Source organism: Copadichromis virginalis, linkage group LG4 (genome assembly GCF_057382275.1).
Source record: "Copadichromis virginalis isolate Kocher_CV1m ecotype Utaka linkage group LG4, C_Virginalis_male_GT1.1, whole genome shotgun sequence".
In the NCBI taxonomy this organism is placed as follows: Eukaryota; Metazoa; Chordata; class Actinopteri; order Cichliformes; family Cichlidae; genus Copadichromis; species Copadichromis virginalis.
In genome coordinates, this window is record NC_140621.1 from 14,210,096 (window position 1) to 14,236,983 (window position 26,888).

The following is a 26,888-nucleotide window of genomic DNA, read 5'->3' on the forward strand; positions in this document are numbered from 1 at the left end:
AAACATTTTTCTGCTATGTTAATCGACAATACAGGATCTAAAAGTTTTGCAAAACTTTAAGAGCAACAACCAAAGCCCCAAACCCGATGTTCCACAAAAACACATACAGTACATTTACAGCACATCAGCAAAAACATCAACAGCATGCAGGCTATTTCCTAAGACTACACTGATTATGACTATCAGTGATGTTAAAGACTTTTGATAGTTTAAGACCTTGTTCACCACTTCCTGTCAGGGTCATCTCTGCCATTTCAGCCCGTTCCTCAGCATCGTCCAGGTCATGGATGGTCTTCATGTATTTAAACAGGCTGCTGTTGGCCTGCTATTCTTACAGAAACACACAAATTAGCTGCCAGCTCCAGCACCAACCTTCTTCCACCTGGAAACACACACACACACTGTGTCTGCTTTCTTTCACTCATGTCACATGTCAAATCTTAAACCTTTCTAAATAACATCATAATATTTTTTAAAACACTGGGAAAATAAGGCACATCCTCAACTTCCAGTGAAGCTTCAGCCTCCTCCAGAGTCATCTGCAGCTCCTCTTTCTCCACCTCCACGTTCTTCTTGGCTTGTGGACGCTGCGGCCTCCTTCCCCAAGCTGACAGTCAACTCCTTGATCTCCTCTGAAACGAAATGGCACAGAAATAAAAACACAACAGTTAATCACTGAGAATCATATTTTCCTTTCTTCAAATGCTTGCAAGTTATGATCAGCTGTAATGGACAAGTTAGAAAGCACCTGAGAGGGTTTTGTTCTCCTTGCAGACAGTCATCAAGTGATCCTGGCTTTCCGTCTCCAGCATGTAGATCTCCATCATGTAGGAGCGGCTCTCCATCTGGCTGTTCTCCAGTTCCAGTTGCAGCTCCTCATCCTTCTGGCTCCACTCGGCTGCCATCTTATCGAAAACTCCCGGCTTCTTATCCAGAGCTGCCGCATTGGACTGCTTACACAAAGGCAGACATAGCAAACTCAGTTAGTTAGATTCATTATTATTATTAATTGTTGCTGATATATCATTACAGAAAGCATTAATATAATAAAGAAGTGCATTATCCACACAAAAGGTGAGGATAACTGGATCAGAAATTAGTTGGGTAACTAAGTTTCTAAGTAATAGCTTTGAATAATCAGACGTTCCAGCATTGCTCTTGTTTCCAGTGCTGTTGAAAACACTTTGCTTGTTTATTGGAATTTTGCCTCTTGACTGCTCTCTGCTGGATTTGTTTGTTAGCAACTAACCTCATGTGCATGACCTCTGCCGTGTAATAGCCTCTGGTGCTTCTGTGTCCTGTACACATTGAGATTTTGTTTTTGTGCATGTGTACCTTCTCTATGTCTATAGTGAAGTCCTCCATCTCTCCCTGCAACCTCTGCTTGACCTTTTCCAGGCTGGCAGCTCTGGCCTGAGCCGCCTCTGCTGCCTCCTCAGCCTCCTGGAGATGCACTGCAAGTTTGCGCCTGGGAGAGAGTGGGAGGAAAGAACCAGAGTGGAATTTAAATTAAAATTTTATCACTGTCATGATTCATAAGACTCTTTTTTTAAAATTCTTTTGAACCTACTTGGTCTCCTCCAGCTCCTCGGTGCGGCGTATGGCGTCTCATACTTGCTCCTCCATGTGGTGACGTCAGCAGTGAGCTTGGACACAAGACGTTGGATCTCCCCACGGGATTCTAACTCCTCATCCAGCTGCTCCTTTAACTGCAAGAGATCATGCAGGGCATTCACCAGGCTGAGTTATGAGCCTGTGGATAGGTAGTCTGGATGGAGAGGTGGAGAGGCAAATGCATGATGCATCCAGCTCAACAAGGAACAGTAACGCATGCATTCGCATTCTCACCAGTCAGATGGATTTTGCCAGCACTGAGCTCTGTCTGAGTGTGCTCCATCTCAGCCAGGCGAGTGTTTGCCTCCGACACGCTGTCCTCCACTTTGTGGGCCTCAGAGTTCATCTATAAGAGTGGCTGAGCGTCTATGTTTGTGGCTGTTTTATTTTGAAAGAGTTAAGCACACAATAGTCTAAAGATCTAGCTTTGCTTTCTGAGCAGCTTTCACGGTGGCGTTGAGATCTCCCGCTTCTTCCGGTCTGTCACTGAGGTCCACCAGATCTAGTGACAGCTCTGCTCTCTGCTTCTCTACCTAACAGGAAAACAACTTGACTCTCTAGCTGTAGCATAATGTCACATGTCTGCGTATTTTTTACTTGAATTCATATGCGTAGTGGTCAGGTATGTATCACGTTTGGACTGAAATAGACTCTCAAAGATGAAACTGCTAGGTAAAGCTGTGATACAAGCTGTCCGTGTGCCTTGGCTCTCATGGCTCGTTCAGCTTCCAGCTCCTCCTCCAGCTCCTCGATGCGTCCCTGAAAGAGGATAGAAAACGAATCAACGCGTGCATAAGCACTCACAGCAAAAACCTTGCGTCTTTAAAGCCAGACTATTAATCATCACTGCTCTTTATCCTCTTTTGCTTCTCACTTTCCTATTTCCAAATTTTCACATTGCAATGCTTCTTTGCTCCCATCATTGTCATTTTAGCCGTCCGGTTAGCTTTCATTTGCTTTCACCAAGCTTTAATCTTTTTTTCTCTTCACTTCCAATAAAAGTTCACTTTTATCAGTGTATTTATTAGAATTCATCCTGTAGCGTGAAGATGCTATGATTCTTTTGGGAGTGACCAGGATGGACAGGATACATCAGAGAGACGGCTCCGGTTGACTCCTCCGGTTGAGGTTTAGAAGAAGGTTTGGACATGTGCAGAGGACAGATAGTGGATATGCGTAACAGATGAGGATGCTAGGGATGGGGTGAGATGGAGGCAGATGATGTGTGGCTCACCCTAACGGGAGCAGCCAAAAGAAAATGAACAATCCTCCAACTGTTGGTAAGACATTTAATGGATGAATAGAAATTTAAGCTTCATGATGATGCCGTCAGAGAGGTCAGATGACCACCAGACTCAGAGTGTTGGAACTTTCTGTATAAACAGTAGACCAACTAGTACAGCCATCTGTGCTGCTAAAAATAATTTACAATTGTAGTTCAGGTTTTGCATAAATAGCATCTACAACTGCTAAAGTGTGCATCTTGTACGGTGCTTCTGACACCCTGTTAGCCCTGACAGAAGAAGGAACAGTTTCAAATAACCCTTATTAAGAATATAGTGAAAATAAAAAGCTATTGTAGTTTCACCAACCTGGTGTTCTTTGAGTTTCTGGGTGAGCGTGGTGCTGAGAGCTTGCTCATCCTCCTCCTTCTAGTTCGTGTTGATAATTTCAAAGTCTCTCCTTTAAACACACAACAAATGGACACAGCAGAACATGAAAGAGGGTCCATTTCCACTGACAGTTTGTAGATAACAGGAACATACACAAATATATGTAGAAATGGTGTAAACCTTTATCTTCTTCTATGTTATACTTACAGATGAGGTCAATATGATGAGACAAAAAGCATGTATCTATAATGTCGGGCTTTAAATTTTGAGATGAAGACAAATTTTAGTTTACTTTTAGGTTAGGCTTTCAAGGAAGAAAGTTTTGTTTATCAAGTGCAAGTGTCCAGGAAATAAATGTAAATCTGTGTGTGTGTGTGTGTGTGTGTGTGTGTGTGTGTGTGTGTGTGTGTGTGTGTGTGTGTGTGTGTGTGTGTGTGTGTGTCCCCTCTCTCACTTTTCATATGCCAGTTCCCATTCGTCAAGTGGCAGGGTACACTCTGGACAGGTCACCAGCATTTAGTCATAACCTTCAAATTCTGCATCAAATCTCCTGGTTTTGTGGTTATTTGTCCAAATGTCTGCAGGCACAGAAAATGCAAATGAGCTACATCTCATCAGCTGCTACACTCCTGTTCCCTGTGCCCTTAACCTGTTTCTCCTTCTCAGTCTTGGCCAGTGTAGACTCCAGGGAGTCCAGGTCTCTCCTCAGCTTATGCAGTTTCCCCTCCAGCTGCCTTCTCTGGTTGTGAAGAGACGCTGTGTTGCCTTCTTCTTCCTCCAGGCGCTCATTTAGATCCTAAACTCACAATTGTTTGTAAAAAAGAAAAAGAAAAAGAAAAAGAAAAAAAAAGACTTTTTGTGGATTCCAAGAAATGAAAAGCTCTAAATAATAATGACCTCATTTAATGAGTATTCGACCTTGTGTATGTGCTAAACATACACAAGGCCATTTTGCTAGTTATCCCAACATTAAATTTTACTCCATTTATATTCACATATACTGGCGATCCAAGTTATTATTACTGACAAAAAAAATCCCCTTTATCCTGTTTGCTGCTGTATTACTGCAGATTATACCAAATGGCCTCCACTGAGCTCTACTGGTAGATGCTAAAGACGTCTGTAACACAGTACAGATCCTGTATTGCAAATTACCTGCACAGTCTCCTCCAGCTGGACCTTCTGGTGCATCAGCCGTGTGCAGCGCTCCTCTGCATCACCCACTGTGTCCTGCTCCTGCAGAGAGACAAAGGCACAAGAGAAACAAAGCGATTTAAAGATGTATAATATGTATTATCCTGATGTAACGGTAACACATGGGAAGCACAAACATTGGCTCATAAGCATCCTTTACACTAAAGAAACAACAAAGGCATCAGCCTTTTATTGTATTGGTTGTTTTACTGTGCTACTTTGCAGAAAAAAGATTTCCAATATACTACAGGAATTTAATTTGCAGGACTCTAAATATAGCATAAATGCACAGAAACATCTGCTAAGCAGTGCTGTGTGTAGACATAATGATCTACTTACTGCAGCCAATGACAGGGCAAGGTCATTCTTCTCTTGTGACAGAGTGACAAGCTTTCTTTCCAGATCTTTAATCTAGCTCTCCAGTCCCTTCACCTTCTCCACTGCCACCCTCAGCTCCTCCTTAGCTTTGAAGGTCTCTTCCTGACATCTGACCATCAGCAGGGGCTTCACCTGTCGGCACAAAGCAAGAAATATGATGATGAAAATATGATGATGATAATTAATCATTTGTCAAGAGGAGTAATTTCAAAATTTGACCTTAGTGTAGAGTTTCCACTAACCCCAGCAGCGTAACTGGAGGAACTTCCTCACATTGTGCTGGATACCCATCAGTGCAATTCTACATAACACGCGCCACATAAATGCAGAAAGAACAACCAAAACGGCTACAGTACTGTGCATGCATGCATATACAAACAGATCCACACACTGAGGGTCAGCATCTTCTTAAACTCAATCCTCATCAGAAATCCTCTAAGCTGAGCCTGCAGCATGGTTATGATCGTTGCCAGCCGCTCATCACGCATGTCCTCCAGCTTTGCCAGGATGCCCGCATGGAAAAAGAATCCTGGCAGGATGGGAGGAAAACACGGACAAGCAAAAGATGGAAAAAAGAAAGACAAAGAAAAAAGGAAATGATAGAAAAAAAGAAGACCTATGGTCAGTCTTTAGATAAACAGCTTTGAACATATTACAGACAGTATTATACTAGTACTACAATATTATATACTATACTATATCTGTACCAGATGCCAATAGTAGATAGTATTTAACAGTCATAATCATCACTTGTACTTTTTGAAGATTTAAATCATAAGAAAATTTAGACAATGTATGATTTTATTGAAGCGAAGGAATATTGTAGCATTCATTCTTCTGGGTCTTTGTAATAGTGGTGTACCTTGGAGTGGCTCCATGTTATCTAGGCCGATGGAATTTAGGATGAGCTCAGAGGCCTTCTTGTTGTCAGCAAGTCCCTTGAGGATGATGTGGGTGTTGAGGATATAGTACCTGGACATAGTACAGAGAAGACCAGAGAGGGAAAAGAGTAACAAAAAATATGATCACACTCAAATGATTGCTTTATTTTATTCATATAGTGCTAAATCACAACAACTTTCACCGCAAGGCGCTTTATATACCTCCAATGGAGCTCTAACACCTCTGCGGTCTTAAAGAAGGCCCAACAGCGTCTCCACTTTCTGAGAATCCTCAGAAAAATGGACCTGAAGAAGGAGCTGCTGACCGTCTTCTACCGCTGCTCCATTGAAAGTGTGCTGACATATTGCATCGGTGTGTGGTTCTCCAGCTGCACCACAGCACACAGAAAGGCACTCCAGAGGGTCATCAACATGGCCCAAAAAATCATTGGACATCCTCTTCCCTCCCTGAAGGACCTGTACAGCACTCGCTGTCTCAAGAGGGCACGCAGCATCCTACGGGACTGCACACACCCAGGACACGGGGTGTTTAAGCTGCTGCTGTCTGGCAGGAGGTTCAGGCTGCTGAGGTCCCGAACAAACAGACTCAAGGACAGCTTTTACAACAGGGCAATAAATCAAATCAAATCAAATCACTTTTATTGTCACATCACATGTGCAGGTCCATTGGCACAGTACATGTGAGTGAAATTCTTGTGTGCGAGCTTCACAAGCAACAGAGTTGTGCAAAATACAATAACATAAACAGGCAAATATACGAATGGCTAAATCTGAAACTAATAAATATATGTACAATATATAATAGTATATGCAAAAAAAATTTTCTGGATGTGTATACTAAATGTTTTTCTGTGTGTGTGTGTGTGTGTGTGTGTGTGTGTGTGTGTGTGTGTGTGTGTGTGTGTGTGTGTGTGTGTGTGTATACACATATTTTACAGATTAAATAGAGTAAACAATAAATAAAATATATAAAAATATACAGAGTTGAGACATGTGCAAAACAGTGGCATTACTGTACAGTATGGAGTGCATAATGTTAAAGTTCCAGTAGTGAAGCTGAGGTGTCTATGACGTGTTCAGCAGTCTGATGGCCTGATGGAAGAAGCTGTCTCTCAGTCTGCTGGTACGGGACCGGATGCTGCAGAACCTCCTTCCTGATGGAAGCAGTCTGAACAGTTTATGGCTGGGGTGACTGGAGTCCTTGATGATCCTCCCCGCTTTCCTCAGGCAGCGCTTCCTGTAGATGTCTTGGAGGGAGGGAAGCTCACCTCCAATTATCCGTTCAGAGCACCGCACTACTCGCTGGAGAGCTTTGCGGTTGTAGGCGGTGCTGTTGCCATACCAGGTGGTGATGCATCCAGTGAGGATGCTCTCAATGGCACAGTGATAGAAGGTCCTGAGGATGCGGGGGCTCATGCCGAATCTTTTCAGTCTCCTGAGAAAGAAGAGGCGCTGCTGCGCCTTCTTCACTGTTTTGTTTGTGTGTACTGACCACGTAAGATCCTCAGCCAGGTGTACGCCAAGGAACCGGAAGCTGCTCACTCTCTCCACAGCAGCGCCGCAGATGGTGATGGGGGTGTGTACTTCTCTGCACCTCCGGAAGTCCACTATCAACTCCTTTGTCTTTGCGACGTTGAGGGTGAGATGGTTGTCTTGACACCAGTGGGTCAGGGCGCTGACCTCCTCCCTGTAGGCCGTCTCATCACCGTTGGTGATAAGACCCACCACTGTAGTGTCGTCCGCAAATTTCACAATGATGTTGGAGTTGTTAGTGGCTGTGCAGTCGTAGGTGTAGAGTGAGTACAGGAGAGGGCTCAGTACACACCCCTGTGGAGCACCAGTGTTCAGTGTGACGGGGGATGAGGTGATGCTGCCCAGTCTGACCTTGGCGTCTGTCAGACAGGAAGCTAAGGATCCAGCTGCAGAGGGAGCTGCTCAGTCCTAGATCCTGCAGTTTCCTGTCCAGCTTCGAGGGAACGATGGTATTGAATGCTGAGCTGTAGATGTCATCCAGGGAAGGACGGATGTTGTTTTGCTGTGCTGTATTTTAATGTGAAGTGTACTTATTTATATTTTTATATTGCATGTACTGGTTATATTTTGTGCAGTGTTTTATTTAGATTGCATGTTTTGGTTATACCGTCAAATTGTCCTGGAGAGACTCCGCCTTTCCCCATTTTTACTAATTGGACACACCTGAGAGGAAAGGCAGTGTAATTTACAGAGTGCTGAGTGACACATAAGAGGGTTGGAGCTTGGCGTTCGAGGAGGACGGACAGCACCAGCGACGCGGAGCGAACAGGCGGACGGCAGTAGTAACGAGAGCCCAGCTTGTGCACTGCGGGAGAGCAGAGGCGGCGAGACAGCTGGTGCCGATTTGCAGTTTTAAAGAAGCGGCGGGCGGAGTTGAGAGCTCTGCCCACCCGGGGTAAGTCTTTGACTTAGCCCCTTTTATTGAATGAAAATTGCCGAAAAGAATAGTGACTGCCGCTCCCTCCCTTTCTTCAGCGTACCAGGACGCGGGATGCGGGGAGGAAGGCGAGGACTCCGCTGGGTTTCCCTTTTACATCACTTCGCTGGACTTTTTTAGTTCTTTGTGACTTTTATATCGTGGCGGATGCCACTGGACTTTTAATGTTGTGTTTTATTGCTTTTTATTGTGTTACCCCTTGGCCAAGGTTGTTTTAATTCATTTTGCATTTTTAACTATTTAAATATAATAAATTATATTTTAATTATACAGTTTTTTAATCGTGTGCTTTCCCTTGGCGGCTCCACTGCTCTGTCCGTTTGGAGGAAGGTTTCCTTCCTTTAAAAAAAAAACGACACTGTGGAAATAAAATCACCTTCGCTCCGTTACATAATCTACAAACAGCATTCTCACATACGTGTCTCTCTTCTCCAGGTGTGACAGGGCAGTGTGTAGTGTCAGGGCTATGGCATCATCAGTGGACCTGTTGTGGCGGTATGCGAACTGTAGAGGGTCCAGTGAGTCGGGTAGTGCAGAGCGGATGAAGTCCCTGACCAGTAGGGGTGGGTTTTTATAATCGATTCATCGATTAAAATCGATTCTGGCTTGGATAACGTAAAATCGATTCATTAAAATCCTGAATCGATTTTTTAATATAAATTTATTTTGTCCGAAATGCCAGAATCTCTGGTGACATCTCACAAAATTTCAAGAACCACCAAACAGTAAATGAGAGCAGGTACAGGGATTCTGCACATAGACTTAAACACACAGCGCGACCCGCGGATCAGAATCAGTTAGATGTCGCCTTTCTCACAGTCGGGGCTGAAAGCCGACAGCTCGCTGATCCGGGTCCGCGCTTTGTGTTCACGCCCTTTATGCGCTGATTCTAAAGCTGTTAGTTTGATCTCTCTCCAAACAATATTGACCGAACCAGCAGCAAAAGAAGATCCAAACGCTTCACATAAACATCGTCATGAATTCACTCTTTTACTGTTTTGCTTCCACTGCGATGCGCAGCTCTCCCTCTCTCCCTCCCCCTCCCCCCCCCCCCCCCCCCCCCCCTCTCTCTCGAACAGTTTCGCTTTCTTCATTATTCGCTTGCTTGTTACGCACAAGTCTACTGTTGCTTACAGCGCTGTCGGCCGCTGTTTTTTTTTTCCCCTTTTACATTCTTCCGAAAAGAAAACCTCATTTCTGCTGTTCAATACTGAACAAATTTAAACTTTTTAAAATTATGCAAAATGCTTAGCCATGTCTCTAATAAAACCGCTGTAACGTCAGAGGTAATGTTGATTAATTAATGGTTTTCTTTCGTTTTTGATGTACTGCAGAATATTTTTATAAAATCCCAGGCCAGGAAAATCACCCACATGTTTTTCTGTGTTTTATCTTCAGCTACTTTGACACAAAGGCATCTGCTGTGATGCTCACACCTTGGATAAAGTCTTGAGAGTGTCAGCTTCCTTTTTATAGATACAAAAATATGTAAATGTCCTGATCTGAATTATATCTCTGACTGTCAAAATTTCCCAGATTTAAATCGAATCGAATCGAATTAAATCGAATCATGGATCGAATCGATTCTAGAAATCAGTGACGATACCCAGCCCTACTGACCAGCTTCTCGAAGCATTTGCTCACGATGGGGGTCAGGGCTACAGGTCGCCAGTCGTTCAATGAGGAGATGGTGGAGGATTTGGGTACAGGGACGATGGTGGCCATTTTGAAGCAGGCTGGGACTACAGATAGAGAGAGGGAAAGGTTGAAGATGTGTGTGAACACTCCAGCCAGCTGAGCCGCGCATGACTTGAGGACTTGAGGACTCTGTGTATTTAGCCCTGATCAATGCGAATAGCTGACCTGACTGGCTACCTCCCTGGACTTTTTTAGGGGGGAGGTAACAATGTTTAAAATAATAACAATAATAATATTTATATTTATAACAAGGTGCAATAATAATTAATGTGCAATAATAACAGTGTGCAATACACATACACTTATTCTTCTTTTTTATACTAAGTTAATATACTGTGTTGTGTTGTTTGTTGCATTGTGATGTGTCATATCGTCAGTGTTGGGGAGTAACGGAATACATGTACCGCCGTTACATATTTAAAATACAAAATATGAGTAACTGTATTCCGTTACAGTTACCGTTTAAAAAGGTGGTATTCAGAATACAGTTACTTTGTTGAAATAAATGGATTACACTGCGGTACTTTCCTGTTTCATTTTGTCGCGGGTCAGGACTGTTTGGGTTTTGTTTGACAGCTACGTGCTGTTGTTCCAGGCGGCAGCGTTGCGGTTGCCATGGTTACAGGGCGACGCTCTCTCTCTCTCTCTCTGCAACTGTGTGTTTCCTGGGTGAGAGAGCGCCTTTTTTTGTTGTTGTTGTTGTGCTAAGCTAACAGGCAGAATGCTACAAGCATAGCTCTAAACAATGTAGCATCATGGGCAGTGTAGTCCGTGTTGCAGGGAGAATGGACTGCCATACACGTTATGGGTCTGTGAGCGCAAGGAGGGAGAAAAAGGGGAGTGGAAAGGTACGAGTTGTCATCGAGGAAAAACGGCAGCTGGAAGCATGTAAATGTAATAATAACCACTGCAGCCAAGAAGAGGGCCTGACGAGCCCAGTTTTAAGTAAGCTATTAAGACTCGACTGTACACCGTGTTCGTGTTTTCCTCCGAAAACAATAAGTTCCGTTGGAGCAGCCTTTCAACGCCTCTCTCTGTCTCTGTCAAAAAAAGTTGACCCACACAACAAAGTAAAGCTATTTTTCGGCTATGAGCCGACAGGGACCCCGCCGTATTAGTCAGAGGTCCCTTTACTACAGTTCGGAGTCGCGGACCTTCAGTAATAGTAATAAATCACACAGCAATAGTACATTCACGTTGTTGTAAAAAGCATGATAATCTATTAAGTAATCCAAAGTATTCAGAATACGTTACTGTCATTGAGTAACGTAACGGAATACGTTACAGAATACATTTTGGGGCATGTAATCTGTATTCTGTAATGGAATACATTTTAAAAGTAACTTTCCCAACACTGCATATCGTGTCGTGTTGTGTTATATGTAGTGCCGACGTAGGACAGTTTTCCAATTTCATTGTACTACTGTACTATGTATGACTGTGCAATGACAATAAAGAGTTATCTTATCTTATTTTAAGGTAAAGAGTCCAAGATTGAAGTGCTCTGTTGGGATCGAACTAACTAAACTCTAGTTACATTGTGTATGTGTATATACACTAGAATGATTGGGATAAATACAGATGTAGTTAGACCTTGGTTTGAACTCTGGGTTAGGAAATCCTTTCCCTCTAACACCCCACTACAGGCATGCTGGTGCAGGATGAGAAGACTGTCTGTCACACCTTTGAAACACAAACAATAAAGAATGAAATCACGAATACCAAGATCAGATTTGGAAACTAAAATTATTCACCAATGTCTATGACAGTGGTTCCCAAACTTTTTTTGCTGGGCCTGTTAGGATGCCTGGGTCGTTGACCCAGGGTTTTTGAGTTTATTATATTATTTATAATTTCTAGTCTTTGGTTTCTTTGAGTTCTGTCTTATAGTTTATGTCTCTGTCTTCTCTAGTTGCTCTGTCTCCCCTGTCAGCTGTATTCCCTTGTCTAGTTCGCGTCTCTGTGTATCCTTAGTTGCTATATCCCCGTGTGCAGTCAGTGTCTGTGTCTGCCCTGGTCCCACGTCTCTGTTCCCTTTGTTGCAGTGCGTGCGAGTCTGCGTCTTTAGTTCAGTCTGTGTCATGTTTCCTGTTTTATTTTGAAGGTCCTTGTCTGAGGTTAATGTATCTGGTTTCGCTTCCCCTTGTCTCGATAGGCCTGATTTGGCCCAGCTGTGTTTCCCTCCTGTTACCCATTCCCTGATTGCTCCCTCTGTGTATTTAAGCCCTGTGTTTCTGTGTTGCGATCTACCGTTTATTTTGCTGTGTGTTTTGTCTGCGTGCCTGAGTTTATGTTTAAAGTCTCAGTTCTGGTTTCTTTTTTAGTTCAGCATTAAAGCTGTTTTTTGAGTTTACTTGGTGCCTCTCAGTGTCTGCACTTTTGGGTCCACGATTCCTGTCTGCACACAGCCGCTCCATAACAGAGCCTCCCTTTGTTTTACAAGAAACAACTTATGTTGTTCATAAGTAGTTAAAGGTAGACTATGAGCAATCTATGACATTTGCATTGTTCTTATTTCTTGAATTTTACGTTTTGTATTGTCCTTAAGTCCTTTTTTACCCTCTGTTACTTTATGGGTATCGTGCAGTATCTGCAGATGTGTATTTGTTCCTGTGGCTGTGTGAGTTGCTCTGTAGAATTTGGAGACGGTTTGGAAGGAAGACCCTTTTTTTCTGTTTCTTGGATCCTCCGGAAGTGTCCTTTTCTTTGAAGAGAGGGGCCAGCAAGGGCATTGACGACTTCTGGAAGAGTCCCACCTCTGTCTCACTCAGGGGGTCTTTGTTCTTATCCAGCCACGCTGTTATATTGTAGCCCACCTATGAGAGGTAAAAACTAGGGGTGCAACGATATTCGTATCGATATTGAACCGTTCGATACAGTGCTTTCGGTTCGGTACGCATATGTATCGAACAATACAAAATTTGTAATTTATTTTATCAACTTTCCTTCTGACGATGCTGTCTGTGTTGAGCGCTCAGTGAATCTGCGTTTGACTACTCCGCCTAGGCTGCACTGTCGAGCGCAGATCCACTGAGCGCTCAACACAGACAGCATAGTCAGGAGGAAGAGCGCAGGGCAAGCTAGCGAGACAGAAGTTAAGCTCTCCTTGCAACATGGCAAATTGAACCTCCCCACTCTCATTCAGATCTGGCGTTTGGAATTATTTTGGTTTTCATGTGACGTATGACCCTGAAGGTAAGCGAGTCATGGACTAAAGTAAAACAGTATGTTGGATGTGCCACGCAATGCTCAATTACATGGGTGGGAGCTAGTGTGTTAGCGCAGTTAGCTCGTTAACGTGTTGGCAGTCTAGCCCCATGCACGGAGCGATCGGCGGTAGCTCGTTAACGGAGATTTGCCGTGTTGTGGCGTTAAGGTCATTTGAACGAGATTAACCTGAAAGCACTAGTGGGAACACAACGAATATGACTGCACATTTACGCCGACATCATCCTAGTGCAAAGACAAGTGGAAGCAGACAAAAACAATAAGCACGCATGCTACTAACTTTACCCGAGTCATTTAGACAGCCGTTAGCACATGAGTCTCCTTATGGCGACCTGATATGTTTAATATGCTGCTGAGAATATAGCCCAGAAGAAGCGTATAGTATAGCTTTTATTTTGGAAAGAGACATTTCTCTGTAATAAACTCTCTTTTCCAAAGATGAGTAATTCCTCAATCAGATACAGGGCTTGCAATATCGCTAGCCCAACGTCCTGGGGCTAGCGATTTTTCCAGTCGGGCTACCAAAATCTATCTCTGCCCTGCCCGTCGGCCTATCGTAGGAAGCAAAAATATATGTCAATGCTTTTGCATTCTTTCAGAAATGTAGCTGGGTAATTATGTCATTGGCATCGGTGAGCCACTGTCAATATGTGACATATTGAAATCGCGTTTGAATTTGCTCTTGTTTTTTGCTTTCACTTTGCAATCGTGCGAACTGTGTATAGAGAGCGACAGCACTGATTGGTGAGTGATGATAATTTGTGCACCAATTCCTCTGACATCGTCTTATTAATTGGTAGCTTACTACACAAACATGACAAGTGAAATCTCCCGCAGCAAGCTTAAACATGTGAGAGGTTGATCGCGCAGAGAATCGCTGAGCTTATGTGAGTGCGTGTGTAAAAGCAGCAGTATATATATTTTAGTTCTGCTGAGCCAAATAAGACAGGTCAGGGTGAAGAAGTGACAGCCAAAGAAAAGCTTACCACAAAACGGAAAAGTTATGACAAATCAGACTATAAGGCAAAAAGAAAGTGCAGCTTTATGGTTTCATGGACAAAATAATTTCTGTGGCTGCAATATGACGAGCTAAATAACCAAGGCTGCACATAAGTGGTCCGCAGGTGCGCATTCGCTGTCAAAATAAAAAACATGCACAAGGGTTAGGGTTAAATTTAAAAACTGTACTTTTGAGTTAAAATATATATTTATAATTTTAATAAATGACAAATTAAAAAGGCATGAAAATTTTTTTTGTATCGAAAAAATATCGAACCGTGACACCAAAGTATCGAACCGAACCGTGAATTTTGTGTATCGTTGCACCCCCAGTAAAAACAGCTTAAAGTCACACATTAGCATTGATTTCATTGACAGAAGCATTTTGAAATAACTTTATTCCATCACATACACATGTTTGGAGCCATTCGTGTATTTACCAGCCAGTAATCTCTTAAGAAGTACTTGCAGTGCCGCCATAGTGCATCAGTGGGCCTTGGCCAATTTCTTCCCCCCTTCTGGCTTGAGGAAGCTGGAGGACTTGCCCAGGTGGTTTTCATACAGAGCTGCTGTGAAAGTTGCATCTGTTGCTTTTGGAAACGCACACTGCTCCTCCAAGACGGATAAAATCCCAATAGGCTGGAGGGGGGGATAAAATACATTAAGGTGGAAATAATGCCCCGTGAGTGCACACAGCGTTTCTGAGAGTATGTTTGCGTTACCCTCTGCAACAGGTCCAGGCCAAAGTCGACAAAGACCCTCCTACTTGTACTCTTCCTGCTCCATGTGGTGGTTAAAGAACTGCTGCAGCTTCTTGTTGGTGAAGATGATGCACAGCTGCTCAAAGCTGTTGAACTGGAGACAAAGCACAGAGCATGACCCTGCGAGCTGACAAGAGGAAGTAGCATATTGTAGCTTCTGATCGAGACCACTCTGCTTAAAGCTTACCTCAAAGATTTCAAACCCAGCATCGTCCAGCACTCCTGTGAAGAACTGCCGCTGCATCTCGGTGTCCAGTGTCTTATTAATGCGGGTCACCATCCACTTGAACATGCGGTCATAGGTGGCTTTTGCCAGAGCATCGATGGAGTACACACACTGGTCTTGGTTCTGACTTGAAAATTGGATGATCTTTAAAATGTGAATGAGTCCATCGGCACCTTTGTTAAATAAGTAATCACAAGGACCTTTAGTACTGAAGTGATCTCATAGCTTTGGTCACAAACTCATTGCCAACCTTGACGCGGGGGCGTGTTATGCCCTTCTGCAGCTCCCCGGAGTTGATGGCCATGAGGTGGGCAACTTTGTCAGCCACTTTAGAGGAGAGAGAGGACAAGGATCTAATTACACAGCTGAAAAATAGGTTGCTGCCAAGACTGTGATTAATGGAAGCAAAAAAAAAAACAATATGCAGTGGATGAAAAAATATTTGGTTGTATGTCAAAATGGAAGGGCATGTTTTAGGAGAAGGAGAGAGCTAAAAAGAGAAGAACTGGGGTAAACTTGAGAGAGGGAGGTAAACTTTCTCTACCCTCAGTGGAGACACATCAGCCTGCTCCTCTCTGGGTTTCTGTTTGAACTTCATGTTTCCAAAGTGCATTACTCTTCCGGTCAGTTTGTACACGGTCATCTTCTCCTCAGGAGTGAAGCCCGGGACACCGAAGGCCTCCTGTGGACACACAAGCAGAGAGAACAGAGCGTACTGGGAACAAAGTATCACAATAAAGTTGTACAAAAAGAGGCAACAGCACCATCAACAGTCCAGTACGTTTCCATAATCAAATGTTATATACAAACTCTGAATGAAAGATAAAAGCTTTCAGTGTGAGCACAGGAGTGAGCGCACATCAGTGAGCAGCAGCTCCTCGCCGCCGTCCACGTTGTCCACCAGAGTGACTCCCTGACACACCCACACTGTTTCGGGTAAGGTAATGATACTTTACCTTTTTGTTATAATGAAAAGAGACACCACAGTTACTACACTACAAGATTTGATAAAATATTGATTTCTTAAAGTATGTCCTTTAGACTCAAAAAACAAACTTAAACTCATCAGCACACCCAAATACGTTTAACTGTAGCAAAAAAATAGAAATAAAACTGTTTATGGCCTGCTACAAAAAAATCCTTTAATTAAAGTTTAACATTAGGGGTGCGGTTACTTTGATCAGCAGGTATATAAAAACAAGGAGGCTAGCTACTAGCTGTCTGCAGTCCTTCGTGACAGATAAATTAGACCACTAACTGGTGCTTTATTTGCCTTTTTGAGTTTTTAATGCAATTACACGATAGTTAAATAAATGGGTCCATAGTTTAGTAAGGTTTATACATTTGCTTGGTTCAGTTTCAGCCAGCCACACAAGTCCACTTTGGGGTTCTGTTAGCATGAGCATTGGGTGCAGGTAGCCAAGACTAGCTGCTTTTTCTTAACTGATAAGTAAATACCCTGTTGTAACTGCCCCTCAGACATTTGTCCTCCAGGTTTGGTGAATGAAACTGCAATTTTTCAGTCTTTTAATAAGTAAAAGCTACAAATAGTGGTTTTGCCTTTTCATGAGGTTTGCTAGCTAGATAGCGCTAGACCCACTTGGCCAAACATGGTGACTTCTGGTTCCAAGTAAAGTTACTGGTTCAAAATGTAAAATACGAGTCCACAAATCAACAGATGGTGTGACATTGGCTACATCCATCTGAACTGCTGAACTATACTTGTATTTTAGTATTTTTCAGACATATTAAATTTGTGTTAAGCCACTATTTGGATCTGTTTATCCAGAGCTTTGTAGCGGTTTTACATATTGATACGCATTCTTCGCTGTTTCCCTTCACATTTAATTATTCAATCGTGTATTGCTTTACTTTTAGTTTCAACCTTTAATCTACTGCTTTTGGTGGGTTTCGCTATTTTCTTTTAACTCCCTGAGTCTTAAAGCTAACATAATTAACATTACTCCAACCATGTTACGTTACTGAGTCAACAGTCTACTCACTTGCTTGCTGACTACTTTTCATTTACTAAAGTTACAACTTATTGAAGTAAATGCATTTAAAATTCATTTAAAATTTATTCCATTGAATTAGCTGAGCTACACCTCGAACTCTCCACTTGCTACCTTACAGCTGCACTGGTATCTCCTGCAAGTTTTTGTTTTGGGAATCAGTAATTCAGGTGGCACTTTTTCAAAACTGGGACTCTAGAAAGCTTAAAAAACTGATCCTATTAAAATAGATTTGGTGGCTCCACAGTGTAATGACTAACACATTTGACTAACACACAAAAGACCCCTGGTTTGAGACCAAGAAGAGGAACAAATCACAAGATAGTGTATTCTTTTTGCTGGTCTTACGCCTGGATAAATGTATGTTGTGTCACAAGGGCAACTGGTGCAAAATTTGTCAACTCAAACATGTGGATAAATTCACCACCATGACCCCTTGGGAAAACAGAGAGTAGCCACAAGAACATATCTCTGAGACCCAGGGATAGTCTGTCCTTCATGATATCCCAAAATGATTTAACGTAATAATATTTTCATTTTTTTTCTGGTAACATTCCTTTTTATTTTATGAGCATTAAAACTGTGGAAATTAAAAATGAAAGAAACACATTTCAACACAAAAACCCTGTTTAAAAAGAACTTCTCTTAGTCAAGCTTTTTGGTCAAACTGCATTCAGCAGCTAACAGGCACCTAAAGCTGTGCTGTTATGTCACCTCACCGTGGATGTGACAGAAGGCTGAGTGAGGCGGAAAGATTTTACTCAGAGTTGTGGAAGGTGAGTCAGACTTATTGCTGTCAGGGGATGGGGTGGAGGAGGGCCAAACATCAGAGCAGGAAGGTGTGAGCTCAGAGAAGGACATACCAGCTTTTGAGAAGCCTGCGCAGGGACAAAAACGTGACACCAGGAATCCATTATATTGTGTAAGCTAGGGTACTTGACTTGGGTCTGGATGGAGGATGTCCGAGTCATACTGTGAACATACACATGCTAAAAAATGCTTTCAGTTTTAAAGATGCCTTCAGATAGCAGCACCTTCTTGTAGTTTTATGTGCTGTGACTCATTTTCCCCCAAAAAAACCTGGTTGCTTATTAACTGTTTGATGTAATCAAAGAGCCTCCAGTTTTGGTGGTTGTGGGCAACAATGTCCCACTTTTAATTTTTCATATTGTAAACTTTTTTTAAACCCAATTTTAGGAGGTTTGAAACAGAACTGATATGGAAAGAAGAGCTGGAGTTTAGTGCACCTTTGGGAAATATATTAATTATATAAATCAGCAAAGCAAATAGTTTAAGAAACCAAACTTTTATTTTATTGTATGTGTGTGTGTGTGTTCCACTTCTACACATTGCAATGTGAAAAAACGTCAGAGCCCTATCTTACACGATGCTTTTTATCTATAATGAGTGGCGAGCGTTGTCAGTTTGTCCCTGCGCAGGCTCCTTGAAAGCTGGTATGTCGTCCTCTGAGCTTTCACCTTCCCGCTCTAATGTCTGGCCCTCCTCCGCCTCATCCCCTGACAGCAAGAAGTCTGACTCCCCTTCTACAGCTCTGACTAAAACCCTTTGTTCCTCATTCAAACCTCTGCCTTCTGAAGCACGGACATATTGCAATGGGAGTTAGTAAGTCCTGCTGTCCACTGTTCAATTAAACTTTATTTATATGGAGCCAAATCACAGCAACAGGTGCCTGAATTTGCTTTATGTTGTAAGGTAAAGACCCTACAATCACACAGAGAAAACAGTGAAAGAACACTTAAAGAACACAGATTAAAAGCTTTGTTTTGAAAGCGTTATAATTTCTGTATATTTCTGAAATTGATGTTTGGAGCTCCTCCTTGAATCGCTACCTTATCGTGGTGGAGGGGTTTGTGTGTCACAGGGATCCCAGGGGCTATGTTGTCTGGGGGCTTTTGCCCCCTGGTAGGGTCTCCCATGGCAAATTGGCCCTGGGTGAGGGACCAGACAAAGAGCGATTCATAAGACCCTTATGAAAAGGACACCGAGGGAACAGTTTACCCTGCCCGGGATAGGGTCACCGGGGCCTCGCCCTGGAGCCAGGCCCGGGGAGGGTGCCCAAGGGCGAGCGTCTGGTGGCCGGGCCTTAGTCCATGGGGCCCGGCCGGGCACAGCCCGAAGAGGAGACATGGGCCCATCCTCCCGCAGGCCCACCACCCGCAGGAGGCGCCATAGGGGTCGGGTGCATTGTGTGCCGGGTGGCGGCCAGGAGCGGAGGCCCTGGCGGACTGACCCCCGGCTGCCAAGACTGGCAATAGGGACATGGAATGTCACCTCTCTGGTGGGGAAGGAGCCTGAGTTAGTGCGTGAGGTTGAGAGGTACCGGCTAGATATAGTCGGGCTCACCTCTACACATGGCTTGGGCTCTGGAACCAGTCTCCTGGAGAGGGGCTGGACTCTGTCTCAGTCTGGAGTTGCCCCTGGTGAGAGGCGGCGGGCTGGGGTGGGTATCCTAATATCCCCTCGGCTTGCTGCCGGTACGTTGGGGTTTTTCCCGGTGGACGAGAGGGTTTGTTCCCTGCGCCTTAGGGTCGGGAACGTTTCCTGGACTCTGTCTCAGTCTGGAGTTGCCCCTGGTGAGAGGCGGCGGGCTGGGGTGGGTATCCTAATATCCCCTCGGCTTGCTGCCGGTACGTTGGGGTTTTTCCCGGTGGACGAGAGGGTTTGTTCCCTGCGCCTTAGGGTCGGGAACGTTTCCTGACTGTCATCTGCGCTTATGCGCCGGGTGGCAGTTCAGAGTACCCAGCCTTCTTAGAGTCCCTGGGGGGGGGTGCTGGAGGGTGCTCCACCTGGAGACTCTGTTGTCCTGCTGGGAGACTTCAATGCTCACGTGGGTAACGACAGCGAGACCTGGAGGGGCGTGATTGGAAGGAACGGCCTCCCTGATCTGAACCCGAGCGGTGCTCTGTTATTGGACTTCTGTGCTAATCACAGTTTGGCCATAACGAACACCCTGTTCGAACATAAGAGTGTCCATAAGTGCATGTGGCACCAGGACGCTCTAGGCCGTAGGTCGATGATCGATTTTGTAATCGTATCAGCAGATCTGCGACCATATGTTCTGGACACTCGGGTAAAGAGAGGGGCTGAGCTGTCAACTGATCACCACCTGGTGGTGAGTTGGATCAGGTGGCGGGGGAAGACGCTGGACAGACCTGGTGCACCTAAACGCGTAGTGAGGGTGTGCTGGGAACGTCTAGCAGAGGCCCCAGTCCGCGAGATCTTCAACGCACACCTCCGGCAGAGCTTCAACAGCATTCCGAGGGAGACTGGGGACATTGAGTCCGAATGGACCATGTTCAGCGTCTCCATTGCCGAAGCTGCTGCATTGAGCTGCGGCCGCAAGGTGGTTGGTGCCTGCCGTGGTGGTAATCCCCGAACCAAATGGTGGACACCAGAGGTGAAGGGAGCCACCAGGCTGAAGAAGGAGTCCTATCGGGCTTGGTTAGCCTGTGGGACTCCGGAGGCAGCCGACAGGTATCGACAGGCCAAGCGGAATGCGGCTCGGGCAGCGGCTGAAGCAAAAACTCGGGTGTGGGAGGAGTTCGGAGAGGCCATGGAAAAAGACTTTCGGACTGCCTCGAAGAGATTCTGGCAAACCGTCAGACGTCTCAGGAGGGGAAAGCGGTGCTCTACCTGCACTGTGTATAGTGCTGGCGGAGCGCTGCTGACGTCGACTGAGAAAATTGTCAGGCGGTGGAAGGAATACCTCTTCACCACGGTCCGTCGTGGTGAAGAGGGAGCTGAGTGTAAAAGCGAAGCTCTCAATTTACCGGTCGATCTACGTCCCTACCCTCACCTATGGCCATGAGCTGTGGGTAGTGACCGAAAGAACGAGATCGCGGATACAAGCGGCAGAAATGAGCTTCCTCCGAAGGGTGGCTGGCCTCTCCCTTAGAGATAGGGTGAGAAGTTCGGCCATCCGGGAGGGGCTCAGAGTAGAGCAGCTGCTGCTCCACATCGAAAGGAGCCAGCTGAGGTGGTTCGGGCATCTGACAAGGATGCCCCCTGGGCGCCTCCTGGGTGAGGTGTTCCAGGCATGTCCCACCGGGAGGAGGCCCCGGGGCAGACCCAGGACACGCTGGAGAGATTATATCTCTCGGCTGGCCTGGGAATGCCTTGGTATTCCCCCGGATAAGCTGGAGGAGGTGGCTGGGGAGAGGGAGGTCTGGGCCTCTTTGCTTAGGCTGCTGCCCCCGCGACCCGGCCCCGGACAAAGCGGATGAAGATGGATGGATGGATGATGTTTGGAGTCACATGTAGAAGAAACAATTAGATTTTTAGCAATAGAAACATAATATTTGCAAACACTGTATCACTTAACTTCCCTTGCTGCTGTAAAATGTGGAAGCTGCACTGCCCGTCATTTTGAAACCTCCACAAATGTGGCATCAATAGAAAGCCCAGGATCTCCTCTTGACAGTACAGCAGGAATTAATGATGATTGATGTCATGTAGAAGTCATGTAGACTCATGTCTACTACAGAGGACAAGAATGAATTGCTGGATCTTGGCCTAATAGGATTAATAATCTCCTAAGAGTGAAACTGCATATATCCAGACAAACCAAGCCTTTGCTTTTAAAACCGCTACAAGTGTTTTAGTTTTTAAAACGTTGAATTTTAAATTGTTATTTATTCATTTTCTTGCATATTAGCATGCAGCATATGACATTATTAAAACATGTTTTTTTCCCCAGTCTGTCGTTTCACATTCAGTCATTTTAATTCCATCCACTGCAGATTCATCTGCTTTACCTCTGAGCTCTGGTTTCGTTCCAGAGAGGAGCTGGTAGAATATGTGAGATCCTCTCTCGGCAGCCTGCTGGGAAATCAGTCTTGATTTTTCGAGCAGATCTAGCACCAAGACAAACGCAATTCATAAGGGCCCATTTATCCAAATTATTTTCATTTCTCACTTGATGTTTTGTCACGGCGTGACATCTTCATGTCACGGACGACGGCACATAAAAAGCAAGGCGTGTTATTTTTAACAAGGCCCCCTGACACTGACAAGCCTGATCAGAAGTAATGCAAGAGTAACATCCACTCACAGGTCTCAGTGTCAGCGCCAGCCGGCTTAGCTGTGGATGAGGATGAACTTTCCTTAGAAGGAAAACAGACGCACATATTCGGAAACAATTTTTCTATTTCATTTCATGCGAGACATTAATAGTTTATCTGATTATTTAAAATCTGATCCCTGCAAAGTGCAAGGAGTTGTTGTTCCTGATGGGTTTACCAAATGCCTCCAACACTGGGTTGGCCTGTATGATCTGGTCCTCCACTGAGCCCTGGAAGCAGCAACATTCAAATGCCCATTATTTGAGCCTTGGAGTCTGAGGCTTTGCTCCCGGACGCTCCAAAACTGGCAAAGTACTGGATAACCTTAGTGTTTTCAGTCCTGCCTGCACCAGATTCCCCACTGATAGGAAAGGACCAGAGATCAAAAGAACGGTGTGATTACACGGTGTACTTTTGCAGGGAGCTCAAAGTCGGAAACAGGAACACGCGTGTTATCCTTACGTGATCAGCATAGACTGGTGCTCGCGCTCTGCAGTGACAGGACATGAAAGGGGGCAGACAAACAGAGTGAGTGTGAGAGAGGAGAGTAATTGCTGCTGATTTCCCTCCGTCAGCACTGTGAACAACACAGACAGCTGTCCCGATGCCGCAAAACCTTTTTCTACTCCCCTAACAAATCATCACACGGCACACTGATTACACACCTCCAGCAACTGCCGTCTTAAAACATACAACTGCGTAACGACAGGCCACTTGCACGTTTCTGCTCCGCCTTGTATATCTGGGCCAGTTTAGCTCCATAGATAGAAAGCCATTTATATGGATTGACTGTCACACAGAAGAGGCGTGTGCATGTCCAGACGTGGGTTTAAAGGTTTAAGGATGCTCGGTCAATGATGTTAAAACATGATGGAAAGTTTTTCAACTTTGTGGCACCTTTACATGTTGATGCTATTTCCTGTACTGTGTTAAAAAATAAATGTTACATTTTTAGTGTAATTCAACCTCCTGTATGTAAAACCTCATGTATCAGATATGATACATGAGGTTTTTGTATACTTTTGATAATTCTAAATCATCAATGTATCATCATAATTGCACAATTTATTTTTAAGCAGTACATTGCAAATGAAATGCCAGATGTAGCAAATATGACACAAATTAATAATCATATATGGAAACTAGTATTTAATGCTTTTTTTTGTTTGTTTGTTTCGTCAATGGGTTCAATAAACAACCCATTTACAAAAAATTTGAATTTTTTTATTTTTTTAAGCTTTACTGGGATAAACATAAACGTTTTTCCTTTCCAGTCACCTTTCTCACTCACTATGTGTTAATAGACCTCTCTGCATTGAATCATACTTGTTAATAATCTCTGGCTCTCTTCTACAGCATGTCTTTATCCTGTCTTCCTTCTCTCACCCCAACCAGTCGCAGCAAATGGCCCCGCCCCTCCCTGAGTCTGGTTCTGCCGGAGGTTTCTTCCTGTTAAAAGAGAGTTTTTCCTTCCCACTGTCGCCAAAGTGCTTGCTCATAGGGGGTCATATGATTGTTGGGTTTTTCTCAGTATGTATTATTGTAGGGTCTACCTTACAATATAAAGCGCCTTGAGGCAACTGTTGTTCTGATTTGGCGCTGTATAAATAAAATTGAATTGAATAAACATGAAAATAATGTATACTGAAACTTGCGAGGCAGATGCAGATGGGCATCAGCTAGTTTATGGGGGGAAAAGAAGTTGTCACGTCTTACAATTCTTAAATTAAATCATTATTATTCTTATTAGTAGGAGGAGGATTTTATAGTTCACAAATAATACATCACAAACAATCGTGTTTACTAATTGGTTATTATTTGGTTGTAAACATGAAAAAACTATTATAACAAATATCAAATGAATAATAAATTATTTGTAAAGCATACATGAATATTGTTTGAATCTTTTTTTAATGAAGTTACATCTGAAGTTGAGCTTATTAAGGACTTTGTAAAGCATAAATATGCCTTTTGGCCCTTATCCTCAAATCCACACAGATTTATGGAGCACTGCACCACAAATAAACAGGACGGGCTAACGACTGATCGGAATTATAACCAATAATAACTAACACATAATGTAAAAATTGTTTTGCATTGTCATCACAAGCTGTCATTTTTACTAAAGATAAACAAAGATTATAAGATACAATTTCACGGTTTGTTAATGAAGTTTGATTAATTACAAGGTTACAATTTATTAACTTGAGGATTACATGGTGTTACCCCTTCTAGGCATTCTGGAAGGTTTCAGACTTTTACTAACTGAAGAAGTAGTACAAAGCTACACATGTAGATTTAATGTTAAATGTGATAAATTATAGTTTGTCATCAAATAAATCATCAGTTGTATGAATAATCTTAAATCATTTTAAGCTTGCATAACCATTATGGCAAAAGAACAGAAAAGAGGGGGGGGTATGCATCAACCACATGGCGTGATTAATTCTCTGCGCAGTGAATAATCTTTATGATTGATTATGATTGATGGGAAACATATTGAATAACACATTGAAAACCAAAAGTAATAAAATTCTCTAAGTTACAAAAGGCTTTTCTGTTCCTATACTGCTTTTTTTCTATGGTTTGACTGCTTTTTAATGGTGCTGTGGATTACTCAGTGCTGTGAAGCTTGCTTATGTAGATCCTTGCGCTGACATAGTGGCGGTGAAGGTTTTCCGAGACGCGGCTTCGTTGAGGAACGTGTGATCAGCGATGTCACTGGCTTGGTAGAACTTAGGCCGTTTCATCTGCTGGACATCATCCTGCCTCACTTTCACCGTCTGGTTAGAGAAGACGATAACAATAAGAATGTCGTCCGTCATCTTTGACCCAGCAGGGGCGTTTGATTTCATGTGGTTTATTCATGACATCTAGCCCTCCAGGGGGTCCACATCATCCCTGCAATCGCCTTTATAGACACCAGGCTTGCTTGCTGCCGCTAACATACTCAACCTAGTGACCGATTAGCCTGCTCACCCACTGACTTCATCAGAGACAGACTGGCAGTTTAAAGAAAGCAGAGTTGTTAATTGGAGTGAGAGAAAGGATAGTAGATGTTGATCCAACAAGAGCTAGTGTTTGACTCAGGTACTCACCAGTGCAGGATGTACAGATAAGCTCAGGAGCACTATAGGTGTGTGGGAATGTGGATTTGGGAATTCTTTAGTCTGCCTTGGTCCATTTTGGGTTTCCCTGCAAAGCCATCAAAACCGTCTCCTTTTCTCAGCCCATTACTTTAGTTATCTTCCCCGATCCCTCTTGATTTCCACCCCTCCAGTTTCATTCCACCATGTCTCTGCTGTTAAGCAGTTATTACTTTATCTGTGTGTGTACATTAGGATTAGTATGGCACCCTAAACTGAAACCACTGATGTGCCATTGGGTTATTTTTGTCCATCAAATTCAATTAGATCTTTGTCCATCTTGATTATTTTGAAATACCTACAGCCAGATTAAATCCTTTATATTAAAACAATGATTCCCTCAGTGTATTTTGGTGTGTAAGTAATTACATTTGGATTTTTTTCAGCTAGGAACAGCTCTGGGTCAAATATAAAAGAGCTGATTTTTTTTCCCAGGATGTGTAAATTCCAGGATGTGAAGAAAAATTCCAGGGAATGCCAAAAGTTGCTGCTTTCCCAGAAGCTGAAATTTTCTGACATCACTGCTTTGTTCTCAGCCTGTAGCCTCACTCCCAACTTCCTCTGAGCTGAAGTAGCTGTTGCTCCAGTTTCCCAAAGGGGGCACTCACATTCGTACTGACTCAGCGGCACAGAGAATGAGCCTCAGGGGGATGATGGTTTGACTTGGTTCCATATTCTTCATCATTCATTTCACAGCATTTCAATCATATTATTTTTTTCCAGCTTTCTAAATTGTGCTTTTGTTATTTTTTAAAATGATTTAACAGATTCTGTGGAGCCTCTCTTTTACCATCCCCTTCTTCTCTTGGTGTAATTTCATCTTCCTCCTCGTCGTCTCATGTCTCAGCCTCTGATTTTTATTTCATGTTTTGGCCACCCAGTATTATTCCCCAACTGCTCAGTTAAACAGAATGACTTCATCTTTGTTAACTATGTGTCTGCTTGTCCCTGCGGTTTTAGTCTGTCTCCATGATAGGAATGATTTTGTTGTGAGCACACTCAGCTGGTCTCAGGGGCTCCACAGCCCCTGAGACCAGCTGAATAAAAGATACACCCACATAATCACATAATCACACTAACAGCTGTACACGATGGCTAGAAGGATAGACCGATTTGTGTGTGTGTGTCCCCAGCGTGACTACAGCCACCTGTGGAGTGTTGACATAGTTAAACAGACAAATACAAACATCATCTGGGAATTAGACAGATGTAGTTTAAAAGTGGAGGACAAAATGGGGAAAGATATTAAAGACATAAAGAGGTTTGCTCATATGAAGAGGAAGGTGGAAAGGTGTATGAATTATTGCTTCCACCTGTATCTCTCTCTGTTTTAAGGGTTTGTGGCCAATGGGCTGAATATGAAAGAGTTGAAACTGCAACATGTGTGTTTGTGTCTGGCCCCTGGGACGTGTGCGAGACATTTGTCTGCTCATATGGATTTACTGTGGTGTGTAAACAGGCCGGTGAGAGGTACCATTGTTCCCACTGCTAATACTGCAGCTAACTGTGCCGCCGCTAAAGAGCCAAATCCAAGCAGCTATAATCTCAGGTCACCCGGCTTTCCTT

At 43.7% G+C, this 26,888-nt stretch overlaps 1 protein-coding gene across 1 annotated transcript; it reads right to left on the minus strand.

Annotated features, from left to right (window-relative positions):
- Positions 1-25,001, minus strand: LOC146711039 (myosin-16-like). The gene is given in 40 exon segments (XM_085455350.1): positions 1-580; positions 583-612; positions 615-632; positions 749-950; positions 1,336-1,468; positions 1,571-1,610; positions 1,613-1,768; positions 1,849-1,960; positions 2,031-2,147; positions 2,317-2,373; positions 3,207-3,297; positions 3,738-3,805; positions 3,877-4,023; positions 4,383-4,463; positions 4,761-4,931; positions 5,019-5,104; positions 5,194-5,328; positions 5,662-5,771; positions 11,463-11,493; positions 11,496-11,552; positions 12,429-12,540; positions 12,542-12,685; positions 14,566-14,585; positions 14,588-14,735; positions 14,819-14,852; positions 14,854-14,951; positions 15,045-15,211; positions 15,309-15,436; positions 15,641-15,765; positions 15,943-16,010; positions 17,815-17,973; positions 18,574-18,687; positions 21,871-21,969; positions 22,167-22,207; positions 22,291-22,406; positions 22,444-22,537; positions 22,639-22,666; positions 22,831-22,999; positions 24,823-24,863; positions 24,866-25,001. Coding segments are annotated over 40 exon segments (4,023 nt in total). The 3' UTR covers positions 1-440.
- Between the last annotated feature and the right edge of the window lie 1,887 nt (positions 25,002-26,888).